General features: G+C 32.2%; 2 protein-coding genes across 2 annotated transcripts; one reads left to right on the top strand and one right to left on the bottom strand.

The window, feature by feature from the left end:
- Positions 1 to 3,765: 3,765 nt before the first annotated feature.
- Positions 3,766 to 7,834, bottom strand: LOC130442530 (exosome complex component MTR3-like). The gene is made up of 3 exons (XM_056776695.1): positions 7,572 to 7,834; positions 7,247 to 7,521; positions 3,766 to 4,535 (listed from the first exon to the last, which is right to left on the bottom strand). The coding sequence occupies exons 1-3, from the start codon at positions 7,729 to 7,731 to the stop codon at positions 4,122 to 4,124; spliced, it is 849 nt and encodes a 282-aa protein (XP_056632673.1). The 5' UTR covers positions 7,732 to 7,834; the 3' UTR covers positions 3,766 to 4,121.
- Positions 7,835 to 8,108: 274 nt separating this feature from the next.
- Positions 8,109 to 8,616, top strand: LOC130442527 (cytochrome b-c1 complex subunit 7-like). The gene has a single exon (XM_056776693.1). The coding sequence runs from the start codon at positions 8,211 to 8,213 to the stop codon at positions 8,541 to 8,543; it is 333 nt and encodes a 110-aa protein (XP_056632671.1). The 5' UTR covers positions 8,109 to 8,210; the 3' UTR covers positions 8,544 to 8,616.
- Positions 8,617 to 18,600: the final 9,984 nt, after the last annotated feature.

Below are 18,600 nucleotides of genomic sequence, written 5' to 3'. Positions count from 1 at the left end.
TATAACAAAACCAGAATAATTCAATCGAAAACTTACCACAAAGTCACAAAATTTTTATAAAGCGTCACGTAATCGTCTTTCTTCCGCAACGAACCCATGCCGACCTGCGGAGAGGACGCATTTCGTCGGGACATAGCATGTGCGTATGTGTGTACGTGAAGTAATTTTCAAAATCCTTATTATTTTTTCGCATTTTCTAGTATGTACTCGTAAGCCTTAGGCTTTATTTGTATAAAGTACATTAGTAATATTTTAGTTCCCAACTGTAATGCCTAGATAGGCCACTGCGCCCTTTACTTGGTATATACAGGCAAGCTATGAAGGTTACGTGTCCTCTCTTTTTTCTAGTCTAATAGTTGAACCGATCATGATCTGAATTTTAGAAAAATAATCAAGATCAGTGTTGTTCGGAAAGTGATCGAGTTAATTCGGTCGTCGTTATATTTTATGATCCTTTCTACCATTGTAGACTGATTGGTAAATGCGATCAGCTGAAGGGTTGTTTTATTTGTCTATATTTTTTTGAACTTTAAGTTATTCATTTCCCTTAAAAGGCTGTCTACTATTAATTCTCATAAGCAGTGTCGTTGATGGGTTGCTGAGATTTGCGGTGTTTATACATTCGGTATAAAAATATCTTATTAGTTTTAAATTTTAATTCAAAATCCGTGACAGGGGGTAAATCTTTAATAACTGCTAAATAACAAATATTAAACATTTAGAATCTATTATACAATGACATAAATATCATGGGAGAATTAAGGCACAAAAAAGTAATTAAAATCAAAAGTTCTTGTATATCTTGTTTTAATTTGAAATTTCCACCGAAAACTGAACGTGACGTTCAGAAACTTTAATCTAAATCTTGTTCTGGGTTAGGATCCTCAATCAGCTGATAGGTGAAATACCTAAACTCAGGTTAGGTTCGATAGAATGTGGATAGTGGTTTCGACTTCTATGTAGAAATATCTAGAAGTCGTCTCCTCTGTTAAACCTTACGTATTTAGTTGTCCATTGAGGTGGCAATGCCCCAACAAGACTCCTGTTAGTATTCGCAAATTTCTTAGGTTTATACATTTAAAGATATATGATTATAGGTTCCCAGAAGTATCTTTGCCTGTCTCAACTCCTGATTATTTTAGTAACTGATTTTTTTCTATCTATCCCTTTTTTGTGTTTTTTCTATTGTCTTATAGTCGATTCCACACAAGGGTTCGGGTTCTATGAAGGGTTTATCTGTCCTTACTTTAGTAAGTCTGTACTATTTAATTTCTGTCCGCTTCAGTGTATCCCGAAACCCATTGGAGGGTAACTTTATTCTTTTTGCCTTGTTCATTTAACTTTGCCTGACACTCCCAAACACCAGAATCGCTCTTATAATATCGGCGCTAAAAGCTATAATCGCTGCTTGGGTATTGAACAAAATAATAATCTACTTTTTGATATAATTCAGTAGTTTTCGAAGATTTGTTTCAAAATAAATAAATGCTGAATATACCACCGAATAGCTGTATTGTGATGGATAAGGCGTAGAAATAATAGTGAATAAGTAATAGAAGAAAGTGACAAAATTACAAAGGAAGCAGGTCAAGAAGTAATTCAGCGTCCACCATACTTTATTTTTAATCATATTGAGTTGATATGGCATAAATTAAAGTTGAATGTACGTGCTTACAATAATATACCTACTCGTACTTTAAACAGTTAAAGACGAAGTTAAAAATGTAGCCGATAAAAAATGAAGAAGTTGTATTCCACACGTGATTTACAAGATAGTAGTGATAGCGAAATTGAGCAACTAGTAACAAATAAAATGTGAGATATTTATTAATATATTGTGTACCATGTAGTAGATTTAAAATTAAAATTTAACAGTATTTAAATCAAATGAATGTCATAACATTCAATTTTCTCTTTAAACCATTAGGAAAATGTCAGGTATAATATACTAGTGCGGCCTTACGCAATGCCCTATAAATAGCTATAAATTTACGACTTTTGGGTCGTATCGAATTTTGTAAAGATATCAGTAATAAAGGCAAACCTGATTTATAGCTTCGCCGACGATAGCACACTAGTATCGTCGTTCAAATCAATCGCCCCAATAAACACTCAAATCCGTAGGCCTGATCACCAAAATCAATACTGATCTTTAAAATTGTAAAATTTCTAGAGTGGGGTAAAATCAATCTGATTGAGTTTCATGCAGCATAGATCCAGACAGCTTTTTACAAAGAAGGCTGGCGCCGCTACTCAAAATTGGGTCCTGTCTGGACATAAAATATTACTATCACCGCAAATTCGTTTGTTGGGCGTTGAGGTTGGAAGCAATATGTCCTGACATAGCCAAGGCAGCTTCACAATAATTTTGAGACTTCTTTAAGACCAAGAAGCTATGTACTACGCCACAGCTTCTAATTTTCTACAAGACCCAGATTCATCCATTTGTGGAATATTGCCCAAAAATTCGGAACTCCCTCTCTCAGGATACCCTGAGGATGATGATCCAGAGTTGACTAGAAACTTGGACAACTTAAAGTATAGGAGACTGTTTTACCGATGCTACCACGGCAAATGCTCTTCCGAGTTGTCCAACATAACCCCACCTAGAGCAGTTTTTTAAGGCTTACTCGATAAGCAAACATGGATCATTAACACCTGCAAACGCCCAGAACGTCAATTTGTCCTGACCCCACCAAGGCACGTCTTTCCTGAACACTACAACCTACGATAGTTCAAATTCAATTTCCATAGAAATCTCCACACGACAGGCACCACTCGAATTAATCAAATGTAAAACGGTTTACCTTCTTATGCTTGCTTTTCACATAAGAAAGCACTTTCTCAAATTGTGAAATAAACTTTACTCTCTGTATTGAGCCCAATTTTTCCATAAAAGTACCCTGGGTATTATCAAAACGAATAAGATATTGCACAAATTCCAAAATTTCACAGATTACTACCATATTCAGAAGATTTAGGACAAGAGTATGTCACATTTTAAATTAAAATTTTCGTACACAGTGAAATGTAAAAAAAGTATAAGTTGCTACAAGTAATACCTAAGTCTCAAAATTGGCCTAGTTTATGGTGAATTATTTTGAAATAAATTTTTTTTCTTTTATGCAAATTTTTCCGTTTATTTCTATCCTAGAAAAGTAAAAATGAAAAAAATTTTTCGACTAACACCATGAAAAAAATGTTAATTCTTCTCCGTATTCCTTGGACTAGATTGTTGAATTCACAGAAAATAACATTGTGTTCTACCGGCGTCATGATTTTGTTCAACAGATTTGCAATCCTACTGCAAATTAAATGTAAAACTACTTTTTAAAAATAGGATTTAATCGATTAACAACTAAAAAATGAGACATTACAGTTCGGAAGCTACATAAATTATTATCTATCAAACGTATGAAGGTAAACATGAAAAGATAACTGTGAAAATTCGATTCATAACTTTACAGGTGTCACGTCTCCTATGTTCCCATAACATATCCTTCATGATTCTGAGATTAAACCAGCTTAACAGTGTCACGATGAAAGTGCATAACTGTTAAAATAAGATAAAAATAATCATCAATCAAGTGCATGTAGTCATTAATAAACTAGAAACAAGCATTAACTTATTGTAATGTAACTTTTTCTTGTTTTTTAAGTCTACTTTAGACTACAAAACTTGATCTTTGTATTTATCTTAGCACAAAATATGATGATTCTCATTATTGTTGAGCATTCTTGTTGAATGAAAAAATAAGAAACATATTTAAAGGTATTGATGAAACTTTAAAATATATTTATTGATATTCTGCAATTTCCAAATTATTACAAATTATATAGTAGAACTACAATTCAAAAATCTATAATTTTTGAATACAATAATATACAAGTCATATAATGGAATATGGTAATTAATAAATGGAGTTTCTAGAGATTTTGGATATATTATTCGTTCATCTCTGAAATAAAACATGGATTAAGTAATAACGGAAATAACTCCCGATTTCCTACTATTTTTTTTTTTAAATTTATTGATTAAAGCTCCACATAGTTTTACAAAATTTCATATTAATTGAAATGCTGTGAGAAATAATAAAATATGGAACATAGATAATCAATTTTTATTTATCACTAACTTCACTGTTTTTTAAATTATTAATAACATGTTTAACCAAACATTTCTGTACTAGAGGAACAATCTCTTCACAACTTTTATTGAGGGTTTCAAAAGCTTCACTTAATTTGTGCAATGAAATACTTCCTGTCTGATAAAACTGCGATATCTGGTTATGGGAATGAAGTTTGGATATAATAATAACACCATGATCATTTTGTTTGTGAATTGGATAGTAACAAATGTTTTGTTCTTTCATGGTAGGATCTAATAATATAGTGTCCTTCTGTAATGCTAAGGTTATAGAAGTTATAAGATCATACATAGGAACTCCTGCCTGACTAAGTGCCAAACCAGCTGCTGTTATCGCAGCACTCAGCGAAGAACCATCATTGTGCAACACTAATGCATAAACATCAACCTAAAATATAAAAAACTTTAATTATCAACATTTTAATTAAGTAAGAAAATGATAAACAGAAGAAGATAATTATATTTATTACTAATTAGCTTCAAAAATTTTTGGACTTGATTTAAAAAAAAATATATTTATCCAAATATCAAAAACTGAGCAGATGGATATTTATGTTCATCTACGAATTAAATGTCGTTTCAAAATACAAAATTGTTGTTTTTACCTACTTTTATCTATAAATAGTACATGTGCATGAGCTTAAGATTAATCGCAACACTCATGTTCAATCTACTGTTGTTATTTATATTTTAAGTTAGTTCTGCAACTGTATATACAATTTAAATATAACAAATATTGATTTGTTTACTTTAAAGAATTACAATCTTAAAAAAACGAACTTCTTCACACTTACTCCGAGGATGCCCTTGTCATAAACGATGTACGAAGCATGTACCATCGAGATGTCTAATTTTGACTGTTCATAACTGCACTAAATGCATAGGAACAAGAAATTTTGTATAGAAAACATCTAAAGTCATATTAATAGGAATAGTTCATTCTATTAAAGGTCAAAATCAATGAACCCAATCAATCAGTATCTTTATAACTGAAGAACAAATTGTTTTTGAAGTGTCCTTCACACAAAGGAAACTATTCAAGAAATTTTTGTTCCAGAAGCCATTCCCATGAAACTCACACCAGACCATGAAATCAAACTAAAAAGTTGAAGATTCCAGAAACTCGCGGGCAAATCCAACCAACAGAGCCTTTGGAAAATCTAACCCAAATTTCTAGGGGACTCGATGCTGCTTCTATTATTTTAGTGATATCTGTTTTAGTAACTTCATTAGTTTTTTTATTAAAGAGAAAAATTACAAAATTCTTTTTGGGACTCAAATTACAACAAGCCCAGGTCCAAGTATTAGAAAAATCTTTGTTATAACAGTTGAAAAAAAATTTATTTAATTGCTATAAGGATTCTAGTCAGTTTGTAATCAGTATTTTTTTAATAAAACTATAAAAGCGATAAAGTGCTACAAACAACATTTCTATATTTGTAGTCAATCTATGTATCAAAATAATAACTTCTTACTGTTTCTAGTCTTTTAAAATTATATTCACGAGGTTAATAAATTATTTTTCAAAATACATTTTTCCCTAAATACGGCCGGATACAGTAAGATAAAATATTGTATTTATTATTCCAATAATATTCACTTATTCTTTACTGCGCACAGTTAATAAGTTAATTTTACTTTTTTTTAATTATAATAAAATCAAGGTGGCTAGTAAAAATTGAAAATCAAATTCCCGTCTTTCTCCCGGTTTTTCCAGGTTGGTCTTTCAATTTCCCCAGTTGAAATTTCGTGGATTTTATACCCTTTTATGATGGTGAATATTTATTTTAGAACATACAAGTATAATAAACAACCATTTTTTTTTATTTTAACTAATTCTTGATTCACTGCTGCAAGCTGTTTTTGTGAATCTTCAAGGATTTTTTTCTTTTTTGTTTCCAGTTATTCTCTCTGTTTTTTTTGTTTTCTTTTCCCAGTTTTCAACACATTTGTGAATTTTTGCCTTTTTGTGCAGTGCCTAAAAGCTTCAGGAGAATTCCCGAAACTGGTGTAAACATCAGAGCAAGTTAGATACCAACATCAACTTGTTATGCCTGGTTGGCAGACTTGTATAAAATTCGCAAAGTATCTGCGCACTTAACCGAAAGTAACAATAAGTTTCTACAAGATTGCAGTAAAAAAAATTCTAATTAAAAAATAAAGATAATTGTTTAAAATCTGTTTTATGTATCTGGAAGAATACAAAAAAATTAGTAATAATAATAATAAAATCGTTTCACATAGATTTTAATCCATGAAAGGAAGAAACAAATTTAATTTCATCAATTTGTCTACTGATTTTGATATCCAGTTTTGACATGGGCTTTAAAACAACACTGTCACATTTAGTTGGCAGTGGTCCATTGACTGAAATAATCATTTCATGATTCATCACTTATTGGTCTCCTTTTTTTGTTGCAATATTCATAATATGATTCATAAACTGATTCAACGGAGAGGAGTATTGAAGCAACACATATACAGTAAATAATTAGTTAAATATTTTGATGGAATCCTTTACTTGATATAAGTATTGTAATAATATTAACAGTAGATAATAGTTTGAATTCATTTTCAGGCATGTGCATAGTTATTTATTCTAATTTTTGAAGAAATGTCCTATATTGGAACTGCAGCAGATCAGTATCAACATCTTTCAACACAAGCTTTTTATGAGATGTTGATTTCTGCGCTTGCCAATATTTATTTTCTCCACCCTTTAAAATGACTGAAACTTTTCCACAAAAAAGCAAAAGTATCTGCGCATGGCGTGCGTGTCTATATTATATAACTCCTCAAAATTATTGGAAAGACCCGGTTTATCAAAAAATTTCTGTTGAAATTTCTTATCAATTGACATATAAATATGATTCTGCATTCCGAGCTACTACTAAACAATTACAAACAGATACCATTAGCCGGACATTAGCGAACACAGTGTAGCCCTGGCGGCATATTTACAAAAATGGTGTAGCCTTCAGTTCTCTGACAATTGCAATACATTGTGATTGTCCTTCTACCTATCTAAACTCCATGAGTTGTTTCCTACAGTTATATCTTTCAGTTGATGTAATTATTATAACTGATAGTCTTACACACCTGAAAGTTGGGAAATTCATGGCGGCAAACAGTAGATTCTAAAGCTTGTTTCATAATAGCACTATATTGCTTTTCTTCTGCATCCTGCTGATGTAATCGCCGTTTTTTACAACTAAAAGGTGCAAATTTAAATTCGCAATAGATTTCACCTTTCAGAGAATACTCTGTTCTATTAGGAATTTCTCGGGGATCAAAAACCGATACAATAACTTTGGTCTTCCCTAATTCTATATAAGCGGAACCCTTAGCTTGACTCACAACACCTGTTTTAATAACTAAAACAAAAAACTGTAGTTTCTGTACACTATTTGAAGAAAATACATACATAGCTTTCGGTGCTCTAGGTAAGATCTAGAGTCGCCCCTTTTTCCTTTTTTAACAATGTCCTCATATTCTTGAAGTGAAGACTTTTTGTTTGACTTTGCAAATAAATTATAAGGCAAAGTTTCATCCGGTCCATTTATTCTTTTATGGTCTACTGGCATAATATAAACTTATTACTATTGGATTTATTAAATATACATTCACATACCACTATTTAAATTTAGGTTATGTATTTGCTTCTTTATTCTTCTCTTTTGTAGTGTCTTAGTAGCAATTGCAAGCATAGAGAAAACATAAACATAGCTGTTTCTTTCAATTAGTTATACTGAACTATATTTTTTCAAACATTGCATATTTTCTATTATACTCCCTTTTGATTCTACCTTAATTATTCTAACACAATTCTGGGATAAATGCAATTTGTATATATATATATATTTGTATAATAATATATTTTATCTATATGAACAAGCTTGTGACATTTGAACCTCTATATTAAAGTTTTCTATGGTAGTAACTTGATTTTGACATACAGCAACTGACAGTCATTTATCAAATTATATTGAAGTAATGGTGTACTGATTATCTAATACATTTATTACTCAAATTGTCATATATACCAAATATTAAAATAACAATAATGGCAGTTAGTTTTGTCCAAAGGCGTTTTATGTCTAATGCATTGCAGAAATGGGCATACAATTTATCCGGATTCAATAAATATGGTCTTTGGAGGGACGACATTCTTCATGAGAACGAAGATGTTAAAGAAGCTTTAAAACGTTTACCTCAAAACAAATTAGATGAAAGAAATTTCCGTATCCTGAGAGCGACTCAACTTTCTCTTACCCACAGCATCCTACCAAAAGAACAGTGGACCAAACTCGAGGAAGACAAATTATATCTTACTCCCATTGTTGAACAGGTTATTAAGGAAAGAAAGGAGCGTGAAGAATGGAACAAACTTTATTAAATTTAAAGTAAAATGTAGAAAATTGTAAAATATTTATTCCTAAGTTTTATGTTTAATAAAAATTAAAAATAGCATCAATTTTCATTGTTTAATTTCATAACAAGCATATACATTTTGAATACATATGTTTGACTATGTGGAATGGTTCTGAGAGAAAAACTTAGTTAAAGTAAAATTAGGATAAAAGTCTGATTAAACAAAAATCCTATGAGATATTTGAATTAAAATAATATGCCAATCTTGAACAATTAAAAGGTAATAATTCAAACTATTCAATAAAACAAAGCAAAATAAGTAACATATATTAGTATTTTGAAGTGAACAAATTCTGTTTAAAAATACTCATATATTCATTCTGCCAATAACTTAATAATTTCACTTAAAGCTAGAAATAATGTTAAAAAGCTACCAGACTTAAAATCTTACAAAAATAAATTCTTGTTTGGATGAAGCAAACCTAAAAAAATTGCATTCAAGCTTTTTTTAGCAATGAACGTGATAATAATAATAAATGAATCTTTCCCGCCACTAATAATGGGTAATTATTAATAATTCTCAAATAACTATACTATAACATTATACTGTATGTGAACCAGAAATCAAATAACTATACTATAACATTATATTGTATGAAGGGTTCACGCCAGCATGGCGACATAGCGACAATTGTCGCCAAATCATGAAGAAATATCGCCAAAATCATACACATCGACGACAAATTTGTCGCCCAAAATATTTTTAAAAAAACCTATGTTTTATATTTAGTGTACTGTTTTTGCATAAAAGAATTTATATATGCCGTAAAAATATGTATAAAAGTGTATGTAACATGCATATGTTAATTTTTTTACTTTTGTCTACCACGTTATATTTTTGGACCACTAAATCATAACTTAGGTGGTCCTTTTGGACCACTAAATTTTCATTGCTGGTGTGAACCCTAACTGTATGTGAACCAGAAATTATAAAATAAACAATAGTTATTTGTTTAATGTTATTTGAGGATGGAGTAGGAGCATTATTTTTTTCTTAAACGGATATGTATCAAGAATTTTCTTCAAGTACTGCTGTCGTCATTACGCGACTCGGGAATATGAGGTTTGGCTATTAAGTAATAGTCCGGGAGGTAGCGCTATAGTTGAGCAAGTCATTTTATACCGGCTGAAAATCATAACAATAATAGTTTTCCCCTAACACATAATATAGCTCCGAACGTCAGCTGCTTTGATAGCGGTGGAGCTAAAGAAGACAGCATGAAAAAGTCATTGGAAAAAAATCTGCTCCGATGATTTTTATACCGAGCAAAAATGTATATTATTGTTTTAATCACATTTTTTCAAAAAATAGTCGTCAGCTGTATTGACGAGGGGGGGTTATATGTCAGTCGCGTGGATGAACTCCATTGAAAATTTGATAAACAAATTAATTTTATACCTTATGAAATTTATACATCTCAATTTTTATACTTCTAAAATAATAAAGAAAATCGTCAGCCGTATTTTTGACGGGGGTAACACCTTCAGTCAGCCTGATAAACATTTTGCGCGCTCCAATGCATTTGAGCGCTGCATAGGCTTTTTGGAATATAAACTGATAATCTTTACACCCATAAACAATCTGACGATGATTTTTTATTTTTTTAATATTTAAATCATCTTATACTTCGAATTCAATAAGTATAATATCAATTTAATATAAAAAACACCACATTTTATTTATTAATTTTGTGTCAGTTTCTAATCATATTAATATGTACTGTAGCATCAAGGAATTTCAAGCAGTTAAAGTCTCACGTCTCTAACATACCTTTCCTAAAAATTAATAATAAGATGTTCTGATACAGATATTTTAATGATTCTATTGGGGAATATGAACCATATTCAGAGCAACCTTAAAATTCATTTGTGACTCGGTACTGGAAATGCACAACGTTACATCGATGTCACTCAACTGCACAAAGTATTAGGACCTAGCTTGTGTGCATTGTTGCCAGGATTCCATGCATTAAATAAAATGTGGTGTTTTCAAATTTTCAATGGAGTTCATGCACGCGACTGACATATAACCCCCCTCGTCAATACAGCTGACGACTATTTTTTGAAAAAATGTGATTAAAACAATAATATTATACATTTTTGCTCGGTACTAAAATCATCGGAGCTGATTTTTTTCAAATGACTTTTTCATGCTGTCTTCTTTAGCTCCACCGTTAGAGGGACAAATGACGCTCACTTTACCGATTTCTGACTATTAAACAACTATTTGAAACAAAATTTATTCGGTATAAAATTCCTAGAAAAACTGCAACGCTACCTCCCGGTCTATAAAGTACTACTATATAATAAGTACGTATGTGTCAATGGTTAGCGACTGTAAGCTGCTTAGCCTGAAGCCTACTCTGTCAAATGCGTGTCTACCTTGGCTGGAGACACACCTGTGTAGTCGTTGTCTTCGTTTGTATAGAGGCTGTTTTTTTTGTTTGGCCGTAATAATGATTGACGTAAAAATAGGGTAACGGAATGTTGTGAAATTTCACACGAAACTTGGAAAGCTTATTGATAAAGTAGCTTTAGTCCTGCGGAACGCCATTTTAAAAATGGAAAAATTAAAATTACCTTCAAAAATCAAGCCACGTGAAAAGTTTTTTTTCTAAAGTATTGATTGGAGGCAAAGATATTCGTCGCCGAAATGGTGTAAACGGTGATCGATTAAGCAACTCAATCGCCTCTGATACTATTTTTTGTGTTACTAATGGTACTATTAAACCATCAAAATATATAACTCTTGGAATGACTGTTAAAAGTCTTTTAAGTAGTAGAAAAATCATTAACATTCTTAATCGTCTTGGACATTGCTGTAACTATACTACACTGGAGGAGTTGGAAACTGAAGCTACTTACTCATCTGTTCATCGCTCTGAAATTAGTTCACCTGACATTATTCGGAAATCATCAGTATGCACAGGTGTAGGCTTTGATAACTTTGATAGGTACGTTGATACTCTTAATGGAAAGGAAACTTTGCATGACACCGTTGGTATAATATACCAAAATATTGATAATGATGCTCCTAACGTCGAGATGAAATAATTAGCCAAGTTACAATCGGGCCCAATCAAATTCGTCCACATAATTTTGTAGCTGGCCTTTGCTCATAGCACCATATATGAGCATTAACCCGGCTTAAGGAGACCCAGAGCTGTCGTCTCTGACCTCACTTAGGCAAACCTCAGCAGGCGCGTCCAAGTCGCGGGGGTGGGCCCGATTCAAAAGAGTTCTACTGAGGACCCAATGTTGCGGGGTATAACGCAATCCCCTACCCAGGGTACGGGTGAAGACCACACCGGCGGAGAAGGCGAAGAAGAAGAACTTCAACTCGGCGGATCCGGCGCAAGTGGCAACCCTTGCTTCTAGGGTTAATAAAAGAGGAAAGTGGGTAGATAAAACTCATTAGCTGCAGAGAAAGCAATTTATCTAGGAGAAGGCACTCCGATTTAAAACCCTGGTCCTCCAGGTTGGGGGTTGAGGCGTCGGGCCAACCCCTCGATACTCGTAAAAATGAATAAAGGTTAAAAATCCCAGTCAAAAGCCTCGGAATAGGAAAAGTAAAAAATTAAGACGACCAAAGCAACGGAAACGGAAAATGAATTTAGGAACATGGAACGTACAAGGCCTCTCCACCAAATCAATGAGGTTCTACGAGAAATAAGACAACTAAATATGGATATAGTGGTGCTAACGGAAACAAAGAAGAAAGGACAAGGTTCAGAAAATTTGGGTCATTATGATCACTTCTATTCGGGAATATCTAAGGACAAACGAGCTCAGAAAGGAGTATCTATATTAATTAAGAAAAGTTTAAGAAAATACGTGTCATCGTGGGAAGCAGTCAATCAACGAATTATCAAAATAAATATAGCTATTTGCGTAAACAAAACGACAGTCATAGGAACATATGGGGTAAATGAAGACGACACAGTAAATAACAAAGATGACTATTTTGAATGTTTGTCCGAAGAAATTTCTGAAGTAGGCACCTCAAGAGAGGTAATTATCCTAGGAGACCTAAATGCAAGAACAGGCAAGAAAATAGACGATCAGATAATAGGAAGATTCGGGGAAGAAGTAACAAATGATAATGGAAACAGACTTATTACATTATGCCAACAAAATACATTAAAAATACTGAATGGCTTCTTCCAACACAAAATGATACATAAATACACATGGGTACAGCATACACGGCACTTAAGATCTATTATAGACTATATAATAATGAGACAAAACACAAAAATTAGAATACAGGATGTTAAAGTACAAAGAGGGGCAAACTGTGGCAGCGACCACTTCTTACTTAGAACAAAAATTTTACCTTTCATGCAGATAAATAAAATAGAAAAACAGCAACAAGAAAAAGCATTTGAAATAAAAATTAGTAGATTCAATCTAAATAGCTTACAAGAGGAAAGTGTAAAGAACTTATATCAAAAACGCCTAGATGGAAAACTGATACAGGAAAATTTTGACAATCCGGAACAACACTACAGCTTTATCAAAAGAAGCATGATTGCTGCAGTAGAAGAAGCCCTGGGAAGATCCGATAACACTAGAAGACCAAGAACGTACTGGTGGGACAAGGAAAAATGGGATGAGTACTTCTCTAAATTGTTTACAGAAACAAGACCAGAGTTCAAAAATCAAAAACAGGACAATATAAACATCATCACATCTCCGCTTAGAATTACAATTAAAGAAGTAAAAGACGTTTGTCAGTCACTAAAGAATCGAAAATCTCCAGGCCCGGGTCAAATAGCACCAGAGTTAATTAAAAATGGCACTGAAAAACTTTTTTCTCATCTGCAAATGCTTTTCCAGAAGTGTATAAATGGTGAAGCGCTACCCCAAGAGTGGAAAACATCTTATATGACTACCGTATATAAAAAGGGGACAGAGAAAATTGCGACAACTACCGGGGACTTACAGTGCTGTGTACAATATCCAGAATTTATGGAAAAATCATAAAAAATAAAATCGAACAGGAATATTGCAACATGGAGGCAGAAGAACAGGCAGGCTTCAGAGCGGGGAGGTCGACTATTGATCATTTATTTACGATTTCGCAAATAATTGATAAGAAAACCGCCAAAAATCAAGAACTCCACCTTTTGTATGTTGACCTTAAAAAAACATATGACAGTGTACCGCAAACAAAACTATGGGATGCCTTGGAAAGAACAAATATAAATGCGGCCCTAATAAAAGCAGTACAAAAGCTTTATGAAAACAGTAAATCACAAGTAAAAATAGGAAACAAGGTCTCAAAAGGATTCTCCATCAATAAGGGGTTGAAACAAGGATGCTGTCTGTCACCCACACTCTTCAAGATATACTTGGAACACGCACTAGCACACTGGAAAAGGAAATGTAAGAACATGGGCATTCCACTAATCGATTCCACACTATATACCCTGTGTTTTGCAGATGACCAAATAATCTTGGCACAGGACTACGAAGACTTAGAATATATGACAAGAAAGCTAGTAGTGGAATACAGGAAATGGGGTCTAGAAGTAAATTTTAGTAAATCGGAATATATGTGTATTGGAGGAGAACAACAAAATTTAATACTTGAAGAAACACAACAAAAAATAAGTCATTGTACAAAATACAAATATCTAGGCATGATCATCACTAATGATGGAAGATTAGATGAAGCAATAGCACAAAGAAATAACCAAGGAAGACAAGCAATAAGACAACTAAATAGTATATTGTGGGACAAACAAATATCCAAGGAAAACAAACATCGAATATACAATAGCATAATAAAAAGTATAACAACATATAGTAGCGAAGTCTGGCCTCTAAAAGAAAAAACAGTCAAAATGCTTGAAGCCACAGAAATGGATTATTGGAGACGCGCGGCAGGAACATCAAGACTGGAAAAAATAAGAAACGACAAAATCAGGGAGATCATGAAGGTGCAACACACGATTACGGAAGACATTAGGGTGAATCAGTTAAGATGGTACGGACATGTCCAAAGAATGCCTGAAGACCGCATACCCAAACAAATTTTAAATTGGGCACCACAAGGAAGAAGAAAGAGAGGAAGATCAAGATTAAGTTGGAGAGAAGGTATCGAGAAGGATATTCGAGAGAGAGGATTGGAAGAAGATCTTTGGGAAGATCGAGAAAAATGGAAACTGGGAATCGGAAGACGGCGAAGAACGTTTTAACCCGATTAATATATATATATAATTTTGTAGCCGAACTTAAAAATATATATTTTAAAGAAGGCCTTGTTAATTTTTTTATTGACCAATGGGCTGGTGATGAAATGGCTCCGATTATTGGAAATAAAATAATTTATCTGAACTTCAACAAGTGTTATTCATACCAGGTTGAAAATAATAAAGTTATTAAAACTGTTGAAGACTCACTGTCTTGCGAAGAACACCGGCCGATTCTATTTTTAGACCAAGCAAAATGATACCACATCACTTTCCACTTTTAAATCGGTCTGGCTGAAGGTTTAACAACCGAATAATTGTTTGGCAAATTAATTTTTAGTTTTTAGATACTTAAATAATATAAAAAAATTTCAGCCATACTGAATTATTTTGAAAAAAAAATTTTTTTTAATTCGCAATTAGGGCCTGGAACAGTTTAAACAGCAATAAAAATGTCTGGCAATATTAGATTTACTTTGTAGAAAGTTCAATAAAAATAATAAAAAACAAAATCTTAAAATGATTTAAAAAATCCATATTTTACCTGTGTAGGTAGGAACCAAATAGTCCATATGACGCCCGGAAGAGTGAGAGAGATAGGATATCTAAAACAGGCCTACCTGAAATGCTTGTTTTCCTGACGTTGCTAGCTCTCGTACTATTGTCTGTATTTCAGTCAATGTGCTCATTACAAATACTTTATTGACTGGAAATGAAAATGACCGACCATTTCTCGTTGGAACTGATATGAATCCAAAAGAAGTGGCTTTTAGCTTCAGAAGTAAGCTGTGTGCTATTGGAAACAGTAAGACCAATATATATTCAAACTGACTTTGGAAACATTTTTTTTAAATATTGATATTTCATTCTTTTTGATATTAAATTTAAAAAATGTAAGCCAAGCGAAAATTAGAAGTGATCACTAGTGATAGTGTTCACCCTACTCAAAATGATTATGAATATGAGAACTAATACAATCACAAGAACAAAAAGGAACATAATAGAAAAAAAATGATGAAAAAATAGAAAAAATGGCGATACAAAACTAAATATCCAAAAATATTAAATATCATCTAAATCAAGAAGATAAATACCTCAGAAAACCATAAAGAGGTCAGTTGTCGGATAATAAAGTTAACAAAAGATAAAAAGAAAAATGGATGAAATGATTTAATTCAAAAAAACGGTTACTAAAGATTATGAAAAATATAAAGCAATAAGAAAATAAGTATCAAGTTAAAGCAAATAAAGCCAAATAAAAATTATTGATAAATTTCGAACACAAAATGACTATACACTGAAGCAATTAAGAAAGAAAAAGGAATATAGTATGATGAATATAAAAGACAAGGATGGAAGTATAATCACGGGGAAAGTAATAAAGAGATGAAAAGAAAAAATTTCGAGGAGCTTAAAAATGCAGATATTGAGGATGAGATGATAGAAAAAGATTTCGAGAAGATAAGGAGAGAAGTAGTAGAAGCAATTAAAATACTAATATCTAGAATATTAAAAAAATAATAAGAGATAAGATCGAGGACTCACAATGTGGCTTTAGAAGTGGAAAAAACGCAAATGACTGAATATTTATAATTAGAAAATTAAGTAAAAAATTAATAAATGGAGATAAGGGAATTCATTTATAATACAATGATAAAAACAATATATAAAATAATAAAAATGTAGTATCAGCAAACAATGAATAATCGAGGAAATTTACCACAATGATAGGTGTTAAACAAGGATGTGTACGCTTTTTTTCACAATAATAATACGATACGATTTATGGACTAGTATAAATACAACAGCATATGTGTAGTCCCAATAGTAAATCACTAACTAAAGCAATAAAATGAAATAAGTAAGGCTAAAAATTTAAAGACATAGTCTCCAACTGCATAAAAATTTTGCAAAAAAATTAATTTAAAAGTTCATAGAACCAACTCTGGTTCATATTTTTTCCGTTCTTACCAGTATGCAAATCTAAAAACATATCTAACCTCAAGTTTGTGATATTGTGTTTGAAGTAGACTAGAAAATGATACAATGAGTCTACCACCTGGTGGTATAACTGTAACATAAGAATAAGTTGCCTTATCTTCTACACTCCTATGAATACACAGAAGTGTTTCAAATATATACATGCAAGGTTATGTCAGAATCCCGTATGCCGTGACGAATTCGCGGCAATGTCTCGACGTTTTGCATTATGTATAATATGCAAAGCAGTCTTCTGAGGAGTAAAAATCTTTTGTACTCTGCTAGAGGGATACCATAAGTCAGATGACTGTGGATCAATACAAAGTAAATCGTGCGCTAAACATGATTGCAAAAAATTTATACGGGGATTTAATATGATTCCCCTTTGGTACCTCGTTTACAAAATTCCAGTCTAGATTCACGCCTGTTGTAACTTACTTCGTTTTTCCAAATAATATACAAACAGCTCCATCTCTCCACCTCGGAGTCCATAGTGTTCCAACAAAATAACCTTAACTATGCCCATGAGCTTATAATTGTTGCCCAGATTGAAGTTGCCACTTTTAAAAACTGTAATTATTTTTGATTCAGTACTTGAGGCCAGTTTACCTCGTTTATACATTTGTTATATAAGATTGTCAATGGTCAAATCAGCGAATTAAATTAAGAAAATCCAAACTTGGCTTAGATTTTAGTGTCAATATTTCTTTGTGAACATCAGTCTCTATAATTGAGGACATGGATGATGGTAGTCTTAGTAGGACCTTCAATACATTTTAAAATAGTTTCGGATATGCTTGCGAAAAATGTAGTGAATTCATTAGAACTAGTTCGGGTGCCGACAATATCAAAAGACCCGTGGTCGCGGAATTGCAAAATTTTTGTATAAATCGACAGCTATTAATTAAAGGGAAAAAATGCACTCGGTAAGCGTCGATTTATTTGGCCGAAAGTATAATTATTTAAAAAAAATCAAAAATGTTTTCCCGTCATCGCAGATATCGATAAGACAGTCTGTTCGATAGGAAATATTGTGAATTAATGAAAAAAAAATCGGCTTACCAATTTTTTCCAGCCAGAAGGGCCCGGCTTACCTATTTAAAGGGTGTGATTTGGGAATAAAATTTCCCCATCATTCCGGAAAACTTTTTTTAATATGATTATTTTTATGTAAATTTTGGGAATATCGTGGTATGCGCGATAAATAGAGTCGAAGGAAATAAATGAAATTTTTTTTCGAGTTCATTTTTATTTCAGATGATTAAAATATCGTAATCAATTTATCAATTTACGATAATACAATAAACAATTGCTTATACTAAAGCAGAACATAATTATTATCATTCATCTAAACTATCATCACAATTATAATGTTTTTCGTCCTCTGATTTGTCACATTCTTCATTATTTTCATGTTGAGTCAGAATTTCTTCAACTTTTGTGGTATAACGGCCCAGCGGCACCACTAGATTAGATGAATGATAATAATTATGTTCTGCCTTAGTATAAACAATTGTTTATTGTATTTTCTTAAATTAATAAATTGATCACGATATTTTAATCAACTGAAATAAAAATGGACTCGAAAAAAAATTTCCTATATTTCCTTCGATTCTATTTATCCTTTTACAACTTTACAACTAAATTTAAGATATAACATTGTTATATGGACGCTTATTACAGAGTGAAATGATGTAATTGAAGGCTTATTGCCATTGATCAGAATCGAGTCCGTATACAATGAAACTGGTATGCGCGATATTTCCAGCCGTTTTAGATACGCCCACAACGATATTTCTAAAATTTACATAAAAATAAGCAAATTAAAAAGTTTTCCGGATTGAT

This window comes from Diorhabda sublineata, chromosome 4 (genome assembly GCF_026230105.1).
Source record: "Diorhabda sublineata isolate icDioSubl1.1 chromosome 4, icDioSubl1.1, whole genome shotgun sequence".
NCBI classification, from domain to species: Eukaryota; Metazoa; Arthropoda; class Insecta; order Coleoptera; family Chrysomelidae; genus Diorhabda; species Diorhabda sublineata.
Note: the sequence above shows the minus strand (reverse complement) of the source record. Positions and strands in the feature narration are given on the sequence as shown.

Bases quoted from the DNA above. Each gene is read 5' to 3' on its own strand.
- LOC130442530 (XM_056776695.1), bottom strand. From the start codon at position 7,731: ATGCCAGTAGACCATAAAAGAATAAATGGACCGGATGAAACTTTGCCT. The intron at 7,522-7,571 runs GTATGTATTTTC...TTTTTGTTTTAG, and splicing joins CCTAGAGCACCGAAAGCTAT to TTATTAAAACAGGTGTTGTG. The intron at 4,536-7,246 runs GTGTGTAAGACT...TTTATATTTTAG, and splicing joins ATGAATTTCCCAACTTTCAG to GTTGATGTTTATGCATTAGT.
- LOC130442527 (XM_056776693.1), top strand. From the start codon at position 8,211: ATGGCAGTTAGTTTTGTCCAAAGGCGTTTTATGTCTAATGCATTGCAG.